General features: G+C 39.6%; 2 protein-coding genes across 5 annotated transcripts in view; one reads left to right on the forward strand and one right to left on the reverse strand.

The window, feature by feature from the left end:
* The window catches only part of LOC135220774 (microspherule protein 1-like), a 92,918-nt gene that overhangs the window by 56,006 nt on the left and 12,381 nt on the right, over nucleotides 1-24,531 (forward strand). For all 3 annotated transcript variants that reach the window (XM_064258244.1, XM_064258246.1, XM_064258243.1), the window contains 2 exons: nucleotides 14,038-14,301; nucleotides 15,613-15,815. In XM_064258244.1, the coding sequence (XP_064114314.1) occupies nucleotides 14,038-14,301; nucleotides 15,613-15,815 (467 nt within the window). The remainder of the gene's footprint in view (nucleotides 1-14,037; nucleotides 14,302-15,612; nucleotides 15,816-24,531) is intronic.
* Nucleotides 14,866-24,531, reverse strand: part of LOC135220773 (protein arginine N-methyltransferase 9-like) — a 140,387-nt gene continuing 130,721 nt past the window's right edge. For both annotated transcript variants that reach the window (XM_064258242.1, XM_064258241.1), the window contains exon 9: nucleotides 14,866-15,333. In XM_064258242.1, coding sequence (XP_064114312.1) covers nucleotides 14,899-15,333 — 435 coding nt within the window. In that variant the 3' untranslated portion in view covers nucleotides 14,866-14,898. The remainder of the gene's footprint in view (nucleotides 15,334-24,531) is intronic.

Below are 24,531 nucleotides of genomic sequence, written 5' to 3' on the forward strand. Positions count from 1 at the left end.
GTCAGACGCTTACGTGCATTACAGCGCTTGCGCGGTTGCGAGACTGACTCGCCTCGTTGTGTATCGATAGGAGTTTTGACTCATTCGCCTCATTCGTCTCAAGCTGTTTCGACGTGTTCGCCTCATTCACCTCAAGCTGCTTCAACTCGTTCGCCTCATATGTCTCGTGTGGTTTCAACTCCCAGTCGTTCGTTTTCGAAGAAGAGCCGTACGACAACCACGGCTTCGTCTTCGCCTAAGGATGATGCGAAGGCCAAACCCTTGCTAGAGGATTCCGCTTTGGGTCCCTTTAAACATCAACTTCAAGAATTGGTGGTCTTTTTGAAGAAGTCAACGAGCCAGACGGAAGAGGAAGAGGAAGACGGGGTATCGGCTGTCCTGTCGGAAGAGGAAATTCAAGACCAGGATTTGAAGCCCACTTCTGCTTATTCTAGTCTGTTAAGGTTTCTTTTAGACTTATCCGGACTTTTTTGAACCAGCTTCGCCTTCTTCACCTCCGTCGATGTTTGTGAATGATAGGAGATCAGCGCCCTCGGGGTTACCAAAACCAGTTCTTTCTCAGTCCTCGAAGAAAGCACTGAAGGAAGTAGAAGAGTGGCTTGCTAAGAAGAGGGAGTCAGGCAAGGCTTCGTTCGCCTTTCCTCCGTCGAAGCTGCAGAATAAAAGCTACAGGTTTTATGCGACAGGAGAAGTTCCTTCTTTGGGAGTTTCTGCCTCCTCCCAAGGAGACTTCTCCGGTCTTGTGGACTCTCACAGAAAAGCAGCGTTTTCGGCTGCGAAAGTGTTGTTCTCTTCACCTGAGTTGGATTACCTGGTGAAGAACTTATACAAGTTGATCGAAGTCTTCAGTTGTCTGGATTGGACTATTGCAGCGTTAGCCAGGAAAATTGAAGGTTGCCAGTCTCTAGATGAGGATTTTTCTGCCGACTGGCTCAATGCTCTCACTGCCCTGTCCTGTGCGGACGGGGCAGTGAGAGACGGTTCAGGGTAATACTAAAGAATAGAGGAGGTGTATGCCTACCCTCCGTTTTGTTTGATCCGTCAGGTTCTGAATAGGCTGATGAGTTCACAGGGTCTCGGGATGACTTTGTTATCCCTTCTGTGGCCTCAGGTAAAATGGTTTCCAGATCTGCTGTTCTTGTTGTCAGAAGTTCCAAGGGAGATTCCCCCTTGGCGACATCTGTGTCAGCCCCATGCGGAAAGGTTCCACCAGTCAGTAGAATCCCCGTCTCGTAACGGTTGCAGGCTATCAAGTATCTCCTCCGAGCGAGAGGCTTTTCTCAGAGAACAGCTGGGCACTTGTCCAGCAGTCTTAGAAAGTCAACTTCCGCAGTTTACCAAGGCAAATGGGCGATCTACTGTGATGGGTGTCGTAAACGGGTTTTTCTCCACTCGCGACCTCTATTCAGCGAATAGCAGACTTTTTAACTTTCCTCAGACGAGAAATGTTGTCCATTTCTGCTATTAGAGGCTACAGGGCAGCACTGAGTTTGGTGTTACGCCTTAAGGGTATCGACATCTCTTCCTGGGAACTTTCCCTGCTAGTTAAGGGGTTTGAGCAGTCGAGTTCTCCTAGAGAGCTCAAGTCTCCAATGTGGGATGTTTCCTTGGTTCTTAAGAGCTTCACTAAGAGTCCATATGAGCCCTTGCGTCGCTCATCTGTCAGGAACCTGACGCTCAAGACAGTTTTCCTTCTGGCTTTGGCAGCTTCCAAGAGGGTAGGAGAGCTCCACGATCTGAGCTATGAGGTGAAGCACACCAGGGGTTGGGGGTTGATGGCCTTCGAATTTGTCCCGGAATTTGTGGCCAGGACCCTAAATCGCTCGGTGCATGATGACAGGTTCACTTAGTTTCCCATTCCATCATTGACTGACTTTGTGGGTGGTGATGCTCAAGAGCTTTTGTTGTGCCCTGTCCGGGCCCTGCATTGCTATCTTAAAAGGACTTGGCACCTTAGACCAGGCTGCCACAGACTTTTTGTTAGCACAGGCCATACAAAGAAAGAGATGTCTAAGAATACTATCTCATTTGGATACGGGGAGCCATCAGACAGGCATACTTGACTCTTGATGATTTCACCACCACGTCTGTGCAGGCTAGAGCGCATGACGTTAGAGGTATTAGTCCCTCTCTGGCTGTCAAAAAGAACTTGGCTGTACATAGAATGCTGAGCGCTGGTACTTGGTTACGCCAGTCCACGTTCACCTCCTTCTATCTTAAGGATGTTGCCCACAGATCTACGGACACGTTTTCCCTGGGCCTGTGGTGGCTGCCCAACAGGTTGTGTAACTCATAGTTGCCCTTAACAGTGCACCTTTGTATCTTGCCTAAGATGATTGTATGGATGAAAGAATGAGTGAGTTGGCTGGTATCCTTCTTCCTCTTGTACCTTTCCTTCTTCCTTCAGGCGGTTTAAGGAATAGACACGTCATTTGCTGGACTGGTCTGATACAGATAGTGTGGTCATGCAATATACAAATATCTTACCCGCTATTTAGTAGCATATGCTCCACTCCTTGGCAAGAAGGAGTTGGGAGTAATACATACCCTGGTGTCTTGGTTTGTTATTGGACAATCAAAAGTTTCTCTGGTTCCCTATACAATGGTTATCCCATATATCATTGTGCGTCACTCAGTATCTGAGTGGTTAGATATCAGTTTATCTAGCTTCTCAACGGGCTTCAGTCCCTCTCCAAGAACCATTTCTTTTGAGAGCTGGACTGTTGGGTAGGCCCCCAGCTAGTCTAGGATGTCTTATACCTCCCTTCAAGTATGAGTCTATCCTATTGTTAAGACCGAAAGGTTGTTCGCATTTGAACAAATGACAAATTTTCGAAGACAATTTGTATTTTTCATAGCTACAAACCTGAGGGCTTAACGTTATACTGCCCACCTCAAGCCACCCCTGTTTGTTAAGTCATCCTGAGTTGGGAAAGACTGGCGTAGTGGCGTTGTCCTTGACCACTCCTGGCCCGAGCTACACATGTATTGCCAGATATCACAAGATTCCTTGCTTTCAACTGCTTTTTAACTAGATCCAGCTGGGCGCTAGAAATGATCCTATTGTTAACCCTTTAACGCCGAACCGACGTATTAAACATCGGTGAAAATTGTCTGTCGGGTGCCGAACCGACGTATGGTACGTCGACAAAAAAAGTTTTTTTAAAAATCCACAGAAAAATAGTTATAGACCTACTAGGTGAAAAAGTTTGAATCACGCGCCTTGGGGGATGCTGGGAGCTCACGAATCAAGGCGTTGTTTTGTTTACAATCGTTACCCAGGCGCGCAAGTTCAAATTTCTTTCTTCTTGCACTAAAAAACATTAGCGACACATCTCAGAAATTATTTTGTCACTTTGACATAATTTTTGCACCATTTTATATAACCATTACATGAAAATGTGCGCAATTTTATGTAGAATACAACTAAAAACAACTCATGGTTGTAGCTTTTATCAGTTTTGAAATATTTTCATATAAATAACCATAAGTGCCAAAATTTCAATCTTTGGTCAACTTTGACTCTACCAAAATGATAAAAAAACGCAGTTGTAAGCTAAAACTCTTATATTCTAGTAATATTCAATCATTTACCTTCATTTTGCAACAAATTGGAAGTCTCTAGCACAATATTTCGATTTATGGTGAATTTATGAAAAAATACTTTTTATTGTAGTGTCTTACCGAACAATTATAGAGCCGTGATTTCCACGAGCGGCAGGATACTAAATTCAAATTTAGCGCGTCGGCGTCGCCAACACTGGTGGTGATGACGTCATCTCCCTCCACTCGCGGGAGAACCAGGTACAACTGCCCAGGTGAATCCAATTCTTTTCCTGCCGGCGTCCGGTGAACATCGGTGGTCGTGCGGTTGATGACTTTGCTTCGCTTTTTTTTTTCTGGTGGAATTGATCTTCGGAATTGGTGAAGTACTCTTTTTTGGCGTTGTTGTTATTTTGCTTTTTATTTAGGCGTTGCCATGTCGGATTCTAGTCCGTCGGGAGTTAGGTTTTGCATCTCAGGATGTAAAACTAGATTATCCAAGTTAGAATATGATTCTCACACTAAATGTGTTAAGTGTAGGGGACAGGTTTGTTCAGCAGATCGAACATGTAACGAGTGTAGTGATTGGACTGATTCTCAATGGAAGTTTTTTAGTTCATACTCGGAGAAATTAGCTAAAGACAGAATTAGAAAAGCAGCGCTTAGGGAAAGTAGACTTAGCTCTGCTTCGTCTTGCGATGCATCTGTTCCTTCTGTTTCTCCTCAAATTGTTATGTCTCCTTTAACTACACCTCCTATTCCTCCTACTAATCCCACTTCTCCGGCTTCCCGTGTAGTTTCTTCCGACACCATTGCCAGTCTGGAATCGAGGTTAGATCAGAAATTTTCGGTACTAGCGAATACGGTTTTGCAACTTGGTAATTCAGTTAAGACGTTTTTGGAGAAAGCGACCTCAGGTAAGAGTGTAGTTGAGGGTGCGTCTGTCTGTCCTGACACGTCTCCTAGACAAAGGTCACTGTCCAGCTCCCCCGCACCGGGGAGAAGAAGACATACCGGAAGTCCAAGGGAGTCGATCGGGATTTGCCCACAGACAGGCGCCTCTCTTGTTGAGCCTGTTGCGCCTCAACAGGGCTCGGTTAAGCGTTGGAAAGGTGTTGCGGTCAGACGCCTTTCGAATGATTCAAGCGATTCGTCTCCGGTCGCGCGGCGCTCTTGGCGAGATTCGCCCGTTTCGCGTCCCTTAAAGAGGCGTTCAGGCGCCGATTCTTCGCCTCCTCCAGTCAAGCGGTAGAAGGAGCCTGAGAGTAGGGTTGCGCCGCGGCCGTTAGCGGCTCGTTCGTCGCCTCAATCTGTGCCTTTTTCGGCGCCATCTACTAGTAGAGATTGTGGTTTTAGCGCTGTAGCTAGCAGTTCTAAGGGTGTTTCTTTAGGCGCTTTTTTGTCTGTTACGCCTGATGCGCCTGTTTCGCCTCGAATTTCGGCGGCTCCGAGCGAGGCGCAAGTAGTTTTTTTTCCGCCTCCTGCTGACATTTAGGCTCTTCCAAGCCTACGTTAACTGTTTTTGATTCGTCTCTGGCGCCTTTGCGCAAGCAGTTAGAGATGTTAACCAACTGGATGAATGAGTCCAAGGGTGGTTCGAAACCTTCAGATCCGGTTGTAGTTCCGTCTACTTCTTCGGCGGTATCGGAGAATGAAGAAGAAGTAGAGGAGGAGGATTCACATCACCTCTCGTGTTATTCACGTCTCCTTAGATTTCTTCTGGTATCTTATCCAGATTATTTTGAGAAAGCGGCTCCGCGCTCCCCAACTTCGACTTTTTTGATGAGGAGGAAAACTTCAGACCCTCTCCTCCAAAACTTGTTCTATCTAAAGCGGTTAGACATTCGTTGAAAGAGACGGAGAAATGGATGTCTATGAAAAGAGACTTAGGGAAGGCTCTTTTTGCTTACCCTCCCTCTAAGTTGCTTCGTAAGAGGTATAGGTTTTTATGTAACTGGGGAAGCTCCTTCTCTGGGAGTTTTCTGCCTCCTCCCAGGGAGACTTCTCCAGTTTAATCGACTCCTCTAGAAGATCTGCTTTCGACGCAGCGAAAGTTTTCTTTACAGCGCCTGAGTTGGACCACGTTGTAAAGAATCAATTTAAACTTTTGGAAGTCTTTAGCTTCCTTGATTGGACTATTGGCGCTTTAGCGGCCAAGATCGAAGACTGTCCTTCTCTTTCCATGGAGTTAGCGGAGGATTGGATTGGTGTTCTGTCCTGTGCGGACAAATCCATTAGGGATGGATGGGATGAGTTAGCTTCGCTCATCGCCTTTGGTACCCTTAAGAAAAGGCAACTTTGGTGCTGCCTTTGCTTCTAAAAGGGTTACGTCCCAACAGAAGTCTGCTCTCTTGTTTGCTCCTTTTGTGAAAGATAACCTCTTTCCAGACGATGTAGTGTTGTCCAATTTCGTTTCTCTGCGCTAGATAAGAAATCTACTTCGGATTTACTGGCACAGTCTACTAAGAGACCTAAAGCTCCTGTGGAGACTGTTCCTTCGGTTTCTCCTCTGGCCCAAGCGCCTTTTCGAGGGAGAAAACCCAAGCGCTTCTTTCGGCCGAAATCGAATTTGCGACCTCAGTCTAAGGCCTCGGCCAAGGTTAACAAACCTTCCAAATGAAAGCTCGGTTCTTCATGCACCAGTGGGAGCCAGGCTGGCTCTGTTTTGGGAGGAATGGGAAAACAGAGGAGCAGAAGCCTGGGTAGTGCAAGTACTCAAGTTCGGCTATCGTATTCCTCTCGTTTCACCTCCCTCGCTCTCACCTGTGCCAATTCCATTCCAGGCATACTCTCCGGGCTCAGACAAATTTCTGGCGCTAGCCGCAGAAGTGGAAGCGCTTGTCTCAAGAAGCGATAGAACAGATAGAAGGGGATTTTCCTCCAGGCTTTTACAATCGCCTTTTTGTAGTTCCCAATTCATCAGGGGGCTGGAGGCCGGTTTTGGATGTGAGCGCCCTGAACTTGCATGTCCAGAAAACAAAATTTCATATGGAGACCACTCGGTCGTTCTGGAGTCCATCAGACAGGGGGATTGGATGGTCTCTCTGGACATGCAAGACGCTTATTTTCACATTCCGATACATCGCGAATCTCGGAAGTACCTGAGGTTCATGTTCGAAGGCAAGGTGTTTCAGTTTCGGGCGCTTTGCTTCGGACTAGCGACCGCTCCTCAAGTTTTCACCAGGGTTCTATCCCCGATAGGAAGCTGGCTACACATATTAGGAGTAAGAATCTCCCTCTATCTGGACGATTGGCTTCTCCGGTCGGAATCAGAGAGTCGGTGCATGAAGGACCTTGGAACAACTCTGGATCTTGCCAGAAAGTTAGGAATTCTGGTCAACAAACAGAAGTCCCAGTTGGTTCCATCTCAGAGCATCCTTTATTTGGGGATGATTCTGAATGCTCAAGTTTTTCGGGCTTTTCTGCCCCGAAGAGGGTTCAAGGCTGTCTGGAGACAGTTCAGGAGTTCTTGGACAAAAAGGTAAGGTTCTGCCAATCAGTGGATGAGGCTCCTGGGCAAATTGACGTCAGTGGAGAAATTTGTGACGTTGGGAAGACTGCACATGAGACCTCTGCAGTTTTTCCTGAGAGCCTCTTGGTGCAGGAAGACACAACCAGACTCGATTACCTTTCCTGTCACAGATCAAATAAAAGAGGACCTAAGGTGGTGGCTCTCTCGAGCAAGGTTGGAAGAAGGGTGGGTTAGATCTACGACCCATCCTCCCGAACCTACAGTTCTTTTCCGACGCATCGGACACAGGTTGGGGAGCCCTACTGGGAAATCAACGGACTTCAGGAGCTTGGTCGGAGAAGGAGAAGAAGTTCCACATAAATGTAAAGGAACTGTTAGCAATTTTCTTAGGGCTCAGACAGTTTCGGAGCTTAGTAGAAGGCCGAGTAGTGGCAGTGCATTCCGACAACTCCACGGCTCTCTCGTACGTGCGGAAACAGGGGGGGACTCAGTCTTTCTCTCTGTACGAAGTAGCCAAGGATCTCCTCCTGTGGTCAAACGAAGCGAAGGTTCAGCTAGTCCCGAGATTTGTTCCGGGAAAGATGAACGTCCTGGCGGACGAGTTAAGTCGTCAACAGCAAGTGTTACCTCTGGAGTGGACTTTGGACAACAAGATTTGTCAGAAACTTTGGCGCCTTTGGGGACGACCGTCAATAGACCTGTTCGCGACATCGAGGAACAACCGTCTTCCTCTCTTTTGTTCTCCAGTCCCAGATCCTCTAGCTTGGTCGGTGGACGCAATGCTGTTGGAGTGGTCGGGTCTGGAAGCTTATGCATTCCCTCCGTTCGGTCTAATAAGAGAGGTGCTGAACAAGTTCATGTCGCACAGCAATGTAACGCTAACGTTAATCGCTCCCTTTTGGCCCAGGAAAGAGTGGTTCCCGGACCTTCTCCAGTTGTTAGTAGACTTCCCCAGACTTCTTCCTCCAGAGAAGTGGCTTCTCAAACAACCTCACTTCAAGAGGTTCCACCAAAACTTGTCCGCTCTAGCTCTGACAGGGTTCAGACTGTCCGGAATCTTGTCAGAGCGAAAGGATTTTCAAGAAGAGCTGCAGAAGCTATCGCTCGTTGTAGGAGAGAGTCTTCTAACAAACTCTATCAAGGGAAGTGGAGAATCTTCAGAGAGTGGTGTAGAAGTGCTAAAGTCTCTACTTCTGCGACCTCTTTAACAGAAATAGCAGATTTTCTTCTATTTCTTAGGAACTCTAAGAAACTGGCTCCTTCGACGATCAGAGGATATAGAGCCATGCTCTCTTCGGTTTTTCGACATCGAGGTTTGGATATTTCCTCCAATTCAGATCTGTCGGACCTCATTAGGTCTTTCGAAACCACTAAGCTCCCGCAAGATACAGTGGCTTGGAACTTAGATGTGGTGCTTAAGTTCCTCAAGGGGCCACCGTTTGAGCCTTTGAAGTCGGCTTCACTCAGGAACTTGACTAAGAAGGCACTCTTTCTTATTGCACTAGCTTCTGCTAAGCGTGTCAGCGAATTGCACGCTATAGACAAAAGAGTCGGTTTCTCTCAAGGCAATGCTGTATTTTCGGTATCTTTGACCTCCTTTCTAGCCAAAATGAGATCCTTCTAATCCCTTGGCCGAGGAGTTTTGTGGTAAGGAACTTATCTGATTTGGTTGGACATGAGGAGGAAGAAAGGCTCTTATGTCCAGTCAGGGCTATTAAGCAGTATCTGTTTGCCACTAAGGGTATCAGAGGACAATCTTCTAAGCTCTGGACCTCGGTTCAAAATCCCTCTCGTCCTCTTTCTAAGAATGCTATATCGTTCTTTATTAGAGAGCTTATCAGGGAAGCTCACTCGCAGTCCGAGAACGACAATCTTTCCGTTCTGAGAGTTAAAGCTCACGAGGTTAGAGCAGTGGCAACTTCTTTAGCATTCAGAAAGCAATTTATCTTTAGCTTCGATTCTTCAGAGCACGTTCTGGAGATCGAATTCGGTTTTTGCGAGTCATTATCTCAAAGAGATAGAAACGGTTTTCGAGAATTGTAAAACGTTAGGTCCGGTGGCGGTTTCTGGCATGGTGTTGGGAGAAACGGCACAGGGGTCGTCACCTCTATGCTAACTTTTCACCTTGAATAGGTTGTCGAGTTCAAGGGAAGCTGGGGGTACTGAGTACCTGGGATACTCACCAGTCTGTTAGGTCAGATTTTACAATGGTTGGGTATATATGTTTTTTAAATCTGGTGTTGGTGACAAATGTTTTGTATGATTGAATTTCTGGTCTTAGCCCAGGGCAAGGGCAATCTTTGTTGTTACTATCCTCCGTCAGTCAGCCTTGACTCGCTTGAACTACGGAAGGATTCCACTCCTGTAGAGGCTAACTTTGGTCAAATTCCAATTCCTCTACAATAGTAAGAAGAGCACCGACCAGAGGCAGTAACAGTCTGCTGTAGCTCTCTTACAAGGTAAGGTTACAACAGACACCTTGAGTGTTTACTGGTATTGCAATAAATGTAACCATTTAAAAATACTAGTGGTCCACTGAATCCCACCTTCCCATAAATGTGTAATCAGCTCTATAATTGTTCGGTAAGACACTACAATAAAAATGAAATTTTCATTATTAAAATGAAGTTTTATTGTATACTTACCGAACAATTATGATTATACCCACCCTCCTCCCCTTAGGTGGACGGACGGGCAGAAAGAATTGGATTCACCTGGGCAGTTGTACCTGGTTCTCCCGCGAGTGGAGGGAGATGACGTCATCACCACCAGTGTTGGCGACGCCGACGCGCTAAATTTGAATTTAGTATCCTGCCGCTCGTGGGAAAGGAAATCACGGCTCTATAATTGTTCGGTAAGTATACAATAAAACTTCATTTTAATAATGAAATTTCATTTTTTCCTTACGTCCGCGCGGTAACTCTTCCGAAAATCAGAAATTTCATCCGATTGTCATAATGTTTGCACCATTTTAAATTAGCCGTTACATAAAGTTTTATATATGGAAATGTGTGTAATTTCATGTAGAATATAATTAAAAACAACCCATGGTTGTAGCTTTTATCAGTTTTGAAATATTTTCATATAAATAACGATAAGTGCCAAAATATCAACCTTCGGTCAACTTTGACTCGACCAAAATCGTAGAAAAACGCAATTGTAAGCTAAAACTATTACATTCTTAGTAATATTCAATCATTTACCTTTATTTTGCAACAAATTGGAAGTCTCTAGCACAATATTTCGATTTATGGTGAATTTATGAAATAAACTTTTTCCGTACATCCGCATGGTAACTCATCTGAAAAAATCATAAATTTTTTCGTCCGATTGTCATAATGTTTGCACCATTTTAAATTAACCATTACATAAAGTTTTATATATGAAAATGTATGCAATTTCATGTAGAATACAACTAAAAACAACCCACGGTTGTAGCTTTTATCATTTTGAAATATTTTTATATAAATAACGATAAATAGAAAAAATTCGTCCTTCGGTTAACTTCAACTCAACCGAAATGGTTGAAAACTGCAATTATAAGCTATAACACTTACAGTCTAGTAATATTCAATCAATTACCTTCATTTTGCAACAAACGGGAAGTCTATAGCACAATATTTTTATTTATGGTGAATTTTTGAAAACTGCTTTTTTTTACGTCCGCGCGTTACGAATTCATGCATCATATTGTGATAATATTTTCTCTGTGTTGCTTTGATCGTTTTACAATTTGTTATGTATCAAAATCATCACAATTTAGTGTACAATACAACAAAAAAATAATCAACCCATTAACTTTAACTGTTTTGCTCACAGCGTGATTTGTATACAATTATACATATATGAAATTTTTTTTCGTGCTGTCATATATTCTAATATTTATATATGATAATATTTTTTTCATTTCTGATGGTTGCATACTAAACTTCAGGCAATGACAAAAAAGGAGCCTAAAATGAACTCTTAATCTTGAAAATTAAGCGTGCTGTGATTTTTTTTAAAAAAAACTTTTTTTCCGCTTCGGCGCTCACTCGTGAACGCCGCCGGCATACGGGAGACACTTTCGGAAATACCGGCTTGGCATTTAAGGGTTAAGACCTCAGGTTTGTAGCTATGAAAAATACAAATGACCTTAGAAAATTTGTCATTTTATTGAACTGATGAATGGCTCCAGTGCTTATGATCTATTTGAGAAAAAGTCTTTAGTCAGGTTTTGGTGTAAAATATCCACATCATATCCACATGTTGCAGAGGAGCCTCTCCATTGCCAGTTGCTTTTCCCATCAATGTAGTGTCTGTGTGTAACTGGGTTCTACAGCTTTCATATCATAAAATCAAAACTAAGGTCTCGAATAAATGGAAACCGGTCTTCGTTGTGCTTTAGCAAAAACTGCTCCTCGGCTCACCAGTCTAGTATATGAAAAACAGTTTCAGCAATCTCATTAGCTCCATTTGCTGCTAATGTGATAATAATGTATTTTGTTTTGCAGTTCAGTACCATAATCTTGAAAATTTACTGCTTAGAAACAGGTAAGTATAATTGTAATAAAATTTTCTTTATTTTGTATGGAATTCTTTGTTTACAGTAATATTGGTTATGTCAGGAGAGTTGTGTACTTCCCTTCAGCACAGTACTTGCAAATATACACAATGGAATTTTTTTCTGACATTGTTTTGCTTTCTTTATACGAAGTGGAAGGGGTACACTGACACTAAAAATACCCGAAGGGGTATGTAGCGATAAAAAGGTTGAAAACCTCTGTTCTAGAGGCTAATACCCAAAAGGGTATGTGGTGGAAAAAAGGTTGAAAACCTGTTCTACAGGCTTATCTTCATCGACCATCAAGGGATATAGGCACATGCTTGGGTCCATATTTCAACATAAGAGGTCTAGATCTGGGATCAAATCAAGACATCAGCGACGTACTTACATCCTTCGATACAACCAAGGAAATTTAATTCCTTCGATACAACCAAGGAAGCCAAGTCAAACTCGTCTCCTGGAACTAGACGTCATCCTCAACTGGCTGTCAGGCCCTCCTTTTGAACGGCTTTGTTAGCTTTCCTTAAGGGATTTGACAAGGAAAACTCTTGTTTCCTTAGCAACAGCCAAGAGAGTCAGAGAGCTGCAGGCCATTGATAAGAGAGTGCTTCTCCCAGGGAGATGCGATCTGCTCCCTTACATGTTGGGGTTTCTGGCCAAGAACTAGAATCCATCTAAGCCCTGGCCATGTTCTTTCATCATTAAGAATTTGATGGAAATTACAAGACCAGAAGAAGAGCTGAGAACTCTTTGCCTTGTAAGGGCACTGATGTACTACCTAGACAGGATCAGTAGGATCAGAAGCCCCTCTAGTAACCTCGGGTGCTCTGTGAAGAACCCATCCAAGCCACTTTCTAAGGATGCATTGTCATTTTTTTTTTTTTTTTAAGACGTCATCTTGTAGTCACACTCGATAATTAGAAGGGACCTTTTACCCACTCTTAAATTAAAAGCCCATGAAGTTAGAGCGGTTGCCACATCATTGGCTTTTGGATATATACTATGTCTGGATCTTCAATACTCCAGTAAACATTTTGCAAATGCAAATCAGTGTTTGCAACACATTATTTACAAGAAGTGGAGATAGTATAAGAGAACTGCAGTACCCTGGTTCCATTGTTAGTGGCTGTCATGGTATTGGGGGAGGAGGCATAGGAGCTATGCTTCAATCCTTCCTTAGTCGAGTTTTTGGGGAGCCTGGTGGCACTCTGTACCTGAAGCACCCACCAGTCTTGGTCATGGATGGATAGGGGATTTTTGTTGGTACTGCACCCAGGGCAAGGGCACATTTTCAAGTTATGCTAGCCATCAGATGATTACTTGAGCTGCATACCTTCTACTAATGCTTTGCAGCAATTGGATTACTCCTTTGTCTACATAGCTCTCACTAAAGTAGTGGTGCTCCAAGACTGTGCCACTATAGGTTAAGATAAGTACCATACCAACCAGAGGCAGTAATTACCTGCTGTTGCTCTCTTACCTGGTAAGGTTACAACAAGCATTTTAACCAATGCTAGCGGACTTTTATAGTGTAGAAATTCCTTATTTTCTTTGAATTTATGAAGTACGTAAATGTGGGATTCAGCTACATAACTACTTGGAAAATTACTTATATAAAAATGACATTTTTATAATAAAACTAAGTTTTATATACATACTTCCCAAGTAATTATAGAATCAGAGCACCCCTCCTCCCCTCTCGTTGACATAAGGCAGAAATGAATTCAGCTCGTCAGCAGCTTTGTACCTATCCATACTCGTAAGTGGGCGGGACTTATCAACTACACTTAAACAGTAGCACGTTACCGAGATTTTAAATTCTGATAGCTGCATGTTCAAGTTTAAGGGTAGAATATATATAGCTATGTAATTACATGATAAGTATATATATAAAACTTAGTTTTATTATTAAAAAAAAGAACTTTTTTTTCACTGAATGTGTTTACATTTGTAAATATACTGGTACTAATTCTTTACATCCTTGAAAGCTAGTATGTTGAGGGACATGTAAACTTACAATTTTTTCAGATTTTTGTCCTTTGCCAAAGAACTTGTATCGGCAGACTATTTGAGACGTGAGACTGTCGTGTGAAAAGGCATAAGCCTCCCAGAGCATTTGTGTAAAACAAAATTGATGTTTTACACGAGTCTGAGGCATTGTTATTAAACATAAAAATATTTTTATACAAGTAGATAATAATGTTGTAGAATATTTGTCTTCAGATGTAGCCCTTGTACAATTTACAAATAAGGTTGTCACAGCATGAAGTATGAACCATCATTCACCTTTAAGAGTATTGGTCTTTTGCCCTACTCTTTAGTCTGAGGTTTTGGCTCGGTGCTCTATGTAATTTCAATCAATATATCTGGAAACTAATTTCTGCATCATAGCTGGTTTTAGTAAACTATATGTAATCAGAAAAAAAAACAGACTTTTGGTGCTTGTATTTAAATTTGCTTTTTTAATTTTTCACAGGTACAAGCAGTGCAGGCACGTGCACTTTATAGTAAAGCAGAAGAGGAACTTTTAGGCACTATCAAATCAAACTCAAATCCAAGTTTGCAAACATTTGAAACTCATCTCCGAGAAAATCCTCATGTGTTTTTTTCATCTCGCACACCCAAAGCACTATTAACCCACTGGTTACTACTCAAACAATACCACCTTTTACCAGATCAAACTGTACCGCCTCTCAGTAAGAGTGGACCAGTCAAGGATTTTTCAGAAGCTGAGCAACAGGTAATATACAGTAATTGTATGAGTACAGTATTTTCTATTAATTGTATTTGTAGATTGCCTCTGTTTCCATGAAATGGAGACTGTGTGAAATTGTTTTTATATTACATGATAAGAGATGAGTACCATAAACACAATTCTTAGACTCCTTTTCTGGATATGTCATGGTATACAGTTTTTATATTTATATATATATATATTGTATACCCATGTGTTTTAGGCTCAACTAATATTTTAGGCCTATTGATAGCATGGTAGTTCTGAAATTTCATTACTTAAAATCTAGCAGGAAAGGTGGATGTATCTACTATAATTTTGTCTACTTTCCTCCATAAGTCTATTACATCTAGCTTGAAAGATAGTTGTATCTACTATAATTTGTTCTACTTGTCTCCGTAAATAGTTTTATTTTGCAGGTTAAAGCATACATTTGTAGCTGTGTTACAAATAAGTAATTGATAAGAACAACTATGTAAATTCTGGTGGATTAGTAATCTGCAAAATTATTTCCTTTGAACCTGTAAATTTCATTAAAAAAATATAGAATGTAAGTTTAAATTAATACAATTTAGTTTATAAAGCTTTAATAGTCCTACATGGTCAGGTGTAGCATTTAGTGTCAGCACTTCCAGTGTGAATCAGTGCACTAAATATTCCATCACGCCATATTACTTTAATATCCAGTGGAATGTCCTTAGTTATATTATAAAACCTGTCTGGCACCAGTAGGCTTTGTTTACAAGGGGAATCTGCATCTCTGGTACAAAATGAAAATTGAGATTTTTTGCCCCCTCTTATTATAAACCAATAAGGTATTGCATGATGAACAGAGGTCTGAATTGCTGTTGTATTGGCAAGGACAGTCACAATATCACCTCCAAGTATTAATAACTCTTCTTTATCAGCATCCTTGCAAAGTTTTTGTAAGGGTTCTATATCTCCCGTCAGAAGTGATAGCTGTAACATGTGTAATGGTTGTGGGATTACAGAAGTGTGAGGTAGGCTATCCAAGTGAACATCCACGTGATGAGTTGTCTGGAAAATCAACATATATATTAGAACAGATTTGATCATTTTGGTATTTCATTCAAAATTCCTATTATTTTATGTCTTTGAGACTACTCATGCTGAATTATAAAATTGCAGCAGTATAAACTAGGTGCCATTCAGTTAGAAATCATGGGTCTTTATAATGTATAGCAGTCACAAATTGAAACTTTCTGAAAATTTTAGGTAAAATACTAGTTAAAAAAATTGGCTATTCTTAGATTCAATACTGTAGTGTTTTGTGAAACCAATGATAATTTCCAACAGATTCACGATTCAGAACTGTACGAAAGTAGTGATGACTTGCTGGAACATGAACTTGGGATAGCAAGCCGAGGAAGCAAAAGAGAGATAAGGTTACTTGAAGACCAAGTCTCCAAGTGGCAAGTCTTGGTAGATACAGTCACAGGAATCTCTCCTCCAGAATTTGACAACCAGACATTGGCTGTCCTACGTGGTCGATTAGTAAGGTAGGAAGTGCTCATCTTTCAGTTTGGAACAAAATCCAGTGACTTCTATCTACATGATGTAGTATAAATGCAAATGTTTCAGAATTACCTCTTAAAACCTTTTATAGTTTAGGGTCTTTAAGACATTGTCATTAGCTGAATATTGGTAATATAAACATCATCTTGCAAATGAGTACCAGTAAGTAGTTACCTTGTGAATAATGAGTTTAAATAACATGTTTTCATTTTAACATGAGCAAGTAGTATTATACAGGTATGTTCTACTGACAGCAATTTTTATTTAATACTAATTTACTTCAGCGTCATTTCCAAATCAGCTGCACACCTTGGACGAACCCTTGTAGCGATTGTCAAAAACAACCACTCTACCTAGCGACAGGAGAGGGAAACCAACCCAGAGTTCCCAGATATACAATATATAATTATTGCACAATTGCCATAATTTGATCCGTGTGTGATATATGATACCATATGTATGCTAATGGGGTAATTCACATTATTGCACAATAATTAACTGGATGTGTACAATGATTTGAACCTTTTTTTCAATATTGAAACAAAATTGAAAAATTAAGAAATTCCATTCTTTCTCTCTCAACTGTTTTGTGAAGTGTTCAGTTGACACAAGGATTTTATTCAAGCCCACAGTACAGAAGTTAAATGTACTACAATAAAGTATTTTAATATTTCTTTAAATGGTAAGGTGAGATTTTTTTTTAAGTTGTAGTGCTGTACGCTTTAAAAGTGGCAAACTTGCTCAAGAATCCAGGAATGGAAAATTTCATTATTTGTTATTTGTGGGAAAATTATCTTTAAATATAATTATAAATAACAAGACCTCTACAGGAAAGTACTCCTTGCCTTAATCTTGAGTTAACTGTAAGAATTTTCTCTTCCTATTCACATTTTGATTTATCTTTGTTATATTAATTCTAGACATAGCTGACTTTTCAAGTGACATTTCTGCTGATCTGTGTGGAGCTTTTAGAGGAATTGGGATTTTTTAAGGAACTCCAGAAATATAATGGGTCATGAAACTGGGTTGCAACTCATTTTTTTTTTCTTCACAAAAAAACAGCCTGAAAAAAAGTGGGCCTTTCCTCCACATTCTGTTGCTTCCTAAACTACAAAAAAAAGGGGGGCTAACTTTGCTTATATTATGCCTAGATCTTGGGTAACAAGGCAATTTAACAGTGGACATAAAAATCTGTATGAAAAATAAAAACTAAGGAGAAAGTCAAAAAAATTAATGGTTTCTCAACCATCACCCACTTGAGATTGAGTGTTTTGGGTACATAACTATTAATATCATTAGAATTTTAATTTCTCATTTGAACACTTGAAATTTTAAATTATCAAACAAATGTTCCTGTTATTTTTCAAGCATCTCGAAACCATGGGTAGATTGGCAGCCCAGAATGTTTTTTCCAAGTTTTGAACATGAAAGTGTGACCCCCCCACCCCTAGATAACTAGGGCCTACCCCCAACATCTTAAAAAATGTATTACTGTCTGATCAGAAGTCTGGCTCAGGTATAAAAACTGAAAAAATTTAGAGAGAAAAACACATGTGTGAAACTTTTCCTAAATCTTCCCTGGAGAGAATGAGCAATGCTAGCAGTTTTTCTTTTATGTCTGCCAGCAGCTTCCAGTATCAGGTGTGCAAAGGATGGAGGGATGTGGGGTTCACTAGGCGTATTAGGGTTACCAACCTTGAATGGCCTGTTGTCTCACTACATGGTGTCCCGCTCCCTCCAATGCATCACACTACGGATGTTCCTTCTCCCCCTGGTCCACACTACATGGGATGAAACACCATGACATCTACAGGAACGCACTTCTTACAAATACTGCATCATGTTGGGATGCACTTTACCACTCCTACAGGTGTACCAACAGCCTCTGTCTGTTTTCCATGAAGCACGATGACGTCGCGGCCTATTCCCCCTTCCCTCTCAGCTATGATTACACTTTCAGATTTGGTAGCTTGTATGTCAGCCAATATATCAGAACTGTTACACAGATGGCTGTCGAGTGACATAGGTGCTGCAGCTGTAGAATTGAGAGGTTAGGAGCTCTATGGGCATGACATTGGTGCTTCAGCCGCCAAAAGAGCTGGCAGTCTTGATTTCCCTATACCTTCCACTCGAGCTTAGCGGAATATTTTAGAAGCAGAAGAGATAAAGAATCTGGAGTTTCTTTCCTCTTAACGCAGAGGTTATTGATTTGATACAGCAATTCAGTAACCTTTTGAGGAGAACAAACTCCTTCCATGATCGCTTCTGCTGGGATAACTTTAAGGACTCAAGAAGGATGTTAAGATGTCCTATGAATTGCTGTGCTCCAGCCATGCAGAATCTGTTCTTCACCATGTCAATGCATGGATTTCAGGACTGGATATCTTTATGCCCAATAGATCATTGAAATTTCTCCCTCCATTTCCGAGACCGAGACAAAGAAAATATCATTCAACACCTGTTGCATCTTTGACATATCAACAGGTGTTGCATCTTTGACATATCAACCCAGATGTTGTTTGACTTTGTCTAGAGACAAAATGGAAGGACAGAAAATATTATTCAACACCTGTTATACCTTTGTTAAGTAGACATATCAACCTAGATGTTGTTTGACTTTGTCGAAAGTCAAAATGGAATGTCCTTCCCTTACGTGTCAAGAGGCTGCTACATTGGAGTGAGGCTGCTACATTGGAGTTTACAGCTTCTTGGCTAGATTTATGGTCAACTGCTGTAGCTAAAATTACCTCTTTTGATTCAACAAGGAAGTCAGTAAATGAGTCACCTTTTGTCAGACTGCTTCTCAAGGTCTAAAGCTATCTCATACTTAACTAACTTTAATGCTAATATTTGGGCTAATATCATGCTGATGAGAAGAGATGTAACTCTAACCAAGTTAAGCCATGCTGTGGATGTAGAATCTTTATTATCTCTACATAATAGGAATATTTTAATGTCTCAATTTCTGTTGCCTAAAGACAAACTGGAAGCAGCGACTGATAGAATGTGGTCTGATACCAATGAAAGACATTTTCAACAGTCTACAGTGAATCGATCTACTGAAGGAAGGCAAATTCATCAAAACCCTCAGAAGAAGACAGAGAGACAGATTCCTGCTTCTAAAACAACTCAGTTGGCTTCTCCAAGGAAGAAACCACCTCAGAACAGTTCTTCAAGGGGTAGAGGAAACAGGGACAGAGGAAAAGGTGTGAGTTGATAGGCTGGGCACCTTTCCCCTACTCAGTCCCACCAGTGGGCAGATGCCTGGCAAGTCATTGGGCTGTGCGACAGAGCTTCGGAGTGGTGCTGTGGGTAGTCGATGTCCTACAAGTAGGTTATTTACTCCCATTCAGCTTCACTCCACCTGTGACAGACCACCCTCTATCACACCTTTCTTACACTCCTGGGTGTCAGAAGCTCCTTATTTTGCAATTGTAAGATGAAGTGGGGAAAATGGTGGAGAAGTGAGCAGTTGAACAAGTAATGCTTCCTTGGAGAGGATTTTACAGTCATATTTTCCTTGTTCCAAAGGTCAATGGCAATTGGAGGACTGTGGTAGACTTGTCAACTTGAGTCTTTTTGTCAGGAAGACGAAATTCAAAATGGAAACTCCAAGGACAGTTTTAGCAGCAGTCTGGGAAAAGGATTTTACACTGACCATAAACCTGAAGGATGCATACTTCCCAATCCATCATTCTTCCAGAAAGTTTACAATGGAGGATGAACGACTTTTGGTCTCCAGCAGTAGATCATCCTTACATGCAGATCCCATTGTCGACATAGGTAGAGACAATCTACTTGGAAGATCTGATCATTTCAGGAGACTGGAATCAGCAAGACAGACAACTACACATAAATGTGTTTTAGCCGAAAGCAGGATTTCCAGCCCTGCAGGAGTTTCAGGAGAAGGTAAAGGGACACTGTAGTGTTGATGTGAGACAACACTACAGTAGTGGCATATGTAAACAAACAAGGAGGCCTAGTATCTCAACAACTACATCTTATGACAGTGCAGCTACATCAGTGGGCTGTAGAAAACTCCATAGAGATCAGGGCCAGATACATACTGGTGGAGAGCAATGTAGTAGCAGACAAGCTAAGCCGTTGGGAAGAGATTCTGGGAACAGAATGGTCTTCAGTATCAAACAGAGAAATCTTATTGAAATAGCTAAAAATTATCCTTGTTTCAATGATACCTCTAATTTCTGTAATGTAGAAGGAAGGTGTGAGTCTTAAATAACTTCATAAATCTATAGTAACTGATGTTCAAAAATGGAGAAAATAGATGCAAGGAGGGAGAGAAAAAAAGCATGAAATGAATTTTTTTTTTTTTTTTTTTTTTTTCTTTTTTTTTTTTTTTTTTTTTTTTTTTACTTCCCTACTCATGAATATGTAATTGGTTTTCCTTTGTATGTGGAGAGAATGGTGGATATTTTTGTACAATAAAAAGTAATGCATCAATGCTTGAACAGGTTTAGTATTAAATTTTAATAATAATTAAATAGGTCTGCCTGAAGAGTTAACAAATTTACTAAATTTAATTAAATATTAGCCAATAAAATTTTATACCAGTTAATTTCTGAGCTGCCAGTTGTTTGTGTAGTGTTTGTGACCACTTCCTTACATGTACAGTGGTCCCGCCTGTATTCGCGGGGGATGTGTACCAGACCTCCCCGTGAATAGTTAGAACCCGCGAATGGTTGGATCCCCTTTAAAAACGCTAATAACAGCTTATTTTGTTATTTAAAACTCAAGAAAAACACTAAAAATTTTCATACTTGGTTTTTTTTAATAGTTTTATCACAAAAAGTGCTTTATGATGATTTTTATGAGGAAAATTATAAAAAAAACCCATTAATTTATCTATATTTTTCATAGAAAATTACCGCGAATGTGCTAGTTTTCTACGAATGTGTGAGTTCACAAATCTGGAGAACGCGAATAAGGGGGTTCACTGTACCAACAATTAAAATGAGTATGTCTACATAGTGTGCAGACAAATTTTCTGTTTACTGTGGATTGTTTCTGTTCAGCCTTAACATGAACATTTTTGGATAAGGAGTTAAACTGTTGAAGTATATTTGTGTTATTGTTATTTAATTACCAGATCATCGCAGCTTAGTAAGGTTTATACTGAATGTTTGGTTCAGTAGCACTTCCATCCTGTCATATCACCATATCTTAAGTGTTATGTGTATTCATTATCATAAAAATATTGTTTGTAGGGGGTTGCCACTTACAGTTGTCCATATGTGTTTGCCACTTACAGTTGGTCATGTGTGGCATGCTGTACATGTCACCAAAGGTTCTTTCCAGTGTATTTTTGGCCTTAGCTGTACACATTTTTGCTGTTTATTTTTAATTCTTTCTCAGGAGTATTGCCTAACTAGACCGTCCAATTTCTCTACAATTTACCTTTCTCCAATTTGCACCTCATTTAAGAACAAGTTTTTTTGGTGAGCTCTATGTAAAAATGTTATTCTTTCATATTAACCCTTTAACGCTGATTGGACATATTAAACGTCGATATAAATTGTCTGTTGGGTGCCGATTGGACGTATGATACGTCGATATAAAAAAGTTTTTTTAAAAATTCACGGAAAAATAGTTATAGGCCTACTAGGCAGAAACTTTTGAATCATGCGTCTTGGGGGATGCTGGGAGCTCACGGATCAAGGCATTGTTTTGTTTACAATCATTACGCAGGCGTACAAGCAGGAATTTCTTTCTTCTCGCACTAAAAAGTATCTGCAACACATCTCAGAAATTATTTCGTCACTTTGACATAATTTTTGAACCATTGTATATTAGCCGTTACATGGAGCTATTATAGTATATAAAAATGTGCGCAATTTCATGTAGAATACATAAAAAAACAACTCATGATTGTAGCTTTTATCAGTTTTGAAATATTTTCATGTAAATAACGAACAGTGCTAAAATTTCAACCTTCGGTCAACTTTGTACGGAAATGGTCAAAAAACGCAATTGTAAGCTAAAACTCTTACATTCTAGTAATATTCAATCATTTACCTTCATTTTGCAACAAATTGGAAGTTTCTAGCACAATATTTAGATTTATGGTGAATTTATGAAAAAAAACTTGTTCCTTACGTCCGCGCGGTAACTCTTCCGAAAAAATCATAAATTTTTTCGTCCGATTGTCGTAATGTTTGCACCATTTTAAAGTAGCCGTTACATATAGTTTTATATATGAAAATGTGTGCAATTTCATGTAGAATTCAACTAAAAACAACCCATGGTTGTAGCTTTTATCAGTTTTGAAATATTTTCATATAAATAGTAAGTGCCAAAATTTCAATCTTCGGTCAACTTTGACTCGACCAAAATGGTCGAAAAACGCAATTTTAAGCTAAAACTATTACATCTTAGTAATATTCAATCATTTAACTTCCTTTTGCAACAAATTGTAAGACTCTAGCACAATATTTCAATTTATGGTAAATTTATGAAAAAAAAAAATTTTTCCTTGCGTCTGCACGGTAACTCTTCCGAAAAAATCATAAATTTTTTCGTCCGATTGCCGTAATGTTTGCACCATTTTAAATTAGCCGTTGCATAAAGTTTTATATATGGAAATGTGTGCAATTTCATGTAGAATACAACTAAAAACAACCAATGTTTGTAGCTTTTATCAGTTTTGAAATATGTTCATATAAATAACGATAAGTGCCAAAATATCAACCTTCGATCAACTTTGACTCGACCGAAATGGTAAAAAAACGCAATTGTAAGCTAAAACTCTTGCATTCTAGTAACATTCAATCATTTACCTTAATTTGCAACAATTTGGAAGTCTCTAGCACAATATTTCGATTTGTGGTGAATTTATGAAAAAAAAAAAAAAAACATTTTCCTTAAGTCCGCGCGGTAACTCTTAAAAAAAATCAAATTTTTTTGTCCGATTGTCGTAATGTTTGCACCATTTTAAATTAGCCGTTACATAAGTTTCATATATGAAAATGTGTGCAATTTCATGTAGAATACAACGAAAAACAACCAATGGTTGTAGCTTTTATTAGTTTTGAAATATTTTCATATAAATAACGATAAGTGCCAAAATTTCAACCTTCGGTCAACTTTGACTCGACCAAAATGGTCAAAAAACGCAATTGTAAGCTAAAACTATTACATTCTAGTAATATTCAATCATTTACCTTTATTTTGCAATAAATTAGAAGTCTCTTGCACAATATTTTGATTTATGGTGAATTTATGAAATAAACTTTTTCCTTACGTCCGCGCGGTAACTCTTCCGAAAAAATCATAAATTTTTTTTTCCGATTGTCGTAATGTTTGCACCATTTTAAATTAGTCGTTACGTAAAGTTTTATATATGAAAATGTGCACAATTTCATGTAGTATACAACAAAAAGCAACCTATGGTTGTAGCTTTTATCAGTTTTGAAATATTTTCATATAAATAATGATATAGAAAAAATTCGTCCTTCGGTCAACTTTCGTAATGTTTGCACCATTTTTAATTAGTCGTTACATAAAGTTTTATATATGAAAATGTGCGCAATTTCATGTAGAATACAACAAAAGACAACCTATGGTTGTAGCTTTTACCAGTTTTGAAATATTTTCATATAAATAACGCTAATACGTCCGCCCGTTACGAATTCATGCATCATTTTGTGATAATATTTTCTCTGTGTTGCCTTGATCGTTTTACAATGTGTTATATACCAAAATGATCGCAATTTAGTGTACAATACAACAAAAAAAATTAGCTCATTAGCTTTAACGGTTTTGCTCACAGCGCGATTTGTATACAATTATATATGAAATTTTTTTCGCTCTGTCATATATCCCAATATTTATATATGATAGATATTTTTTTTCATTTCTGATGAATTTTTTTTTTTGCGCTGTCATATATCCCAATATTTATATATGATACAATGACAAAAAAAGGAGCCAAAAATGAACTCTTAATCTTGAAAACTAAGCATGCTGTGATTTTTTTGAAAAAACATTTTTTTCCACTTCGACACTCACTCGCGAACGCCGCCGGCATATGGGAGACAATTTTTAAAATACCGCTTCGGCGTTTAAGGGTTAACCAATTTATATTACATGAATTGTTAATTATTTCATTGGGTTATGTTCAATTATTCTGTAAATGTCTTAATACTATGTCTATCCACTGTCAAACCACTATAGCATAATTATGATCATTATTCTTGTTATGTGGTTTAAGAAAATTTTCCAAAAAATAATGGTAAGATGTTCCATTAACTCTAAATTTTTTGTAATCATGAAATATTTTGCAAGGGACATGTTTTCAGGGAAGCTGTCTGGTTATAACTTCATCCTTTAATTGTTGCAGTCTTTAGTTGCTTTGTTTATATTCTTACATTTCATGATTTCATCTTTAGTTCTAGTTTATTTCCGTGCTTCACCATTATTAATGGTTTTATAGGGTTAATGTGTAGTAAGGTATGTCTTCTAGCTTGTGCACACTGTCTGTACTGTCAATGGGTCCAAGTCTTAAATATTTGCTTTTTGTCAATGATTTTCTGGTCTTTTCCAATGATCAGTGATGCTGTGACTTCTTTTAACTGGTTATTCCCCTTCTCTTCCCATCATATGGCCCATCTTCTCCATCTGAGATTTCAGTCAATTTTCAATTCTATGGATAATGTGTCTCCTTGATAATGAGATTGTCCCGTG

Source organism: Macrobrachium nipponense, chromosome 2, assembly GCF_015104395.2.
Source record: "Macrobrachium nipponense isolate FS-2020 chromosome 2, ASM1510439v2, whole genome shotgun sequence".
In the NCBI taxonomy this organism is placed as follows: domain Eukaryota; kingdom Metazoa; phylum Arthropoda; class Malacostraca; order Decapoda; family Palaemonidae; genus Macrobrachium; species Macrobrachium nipponense.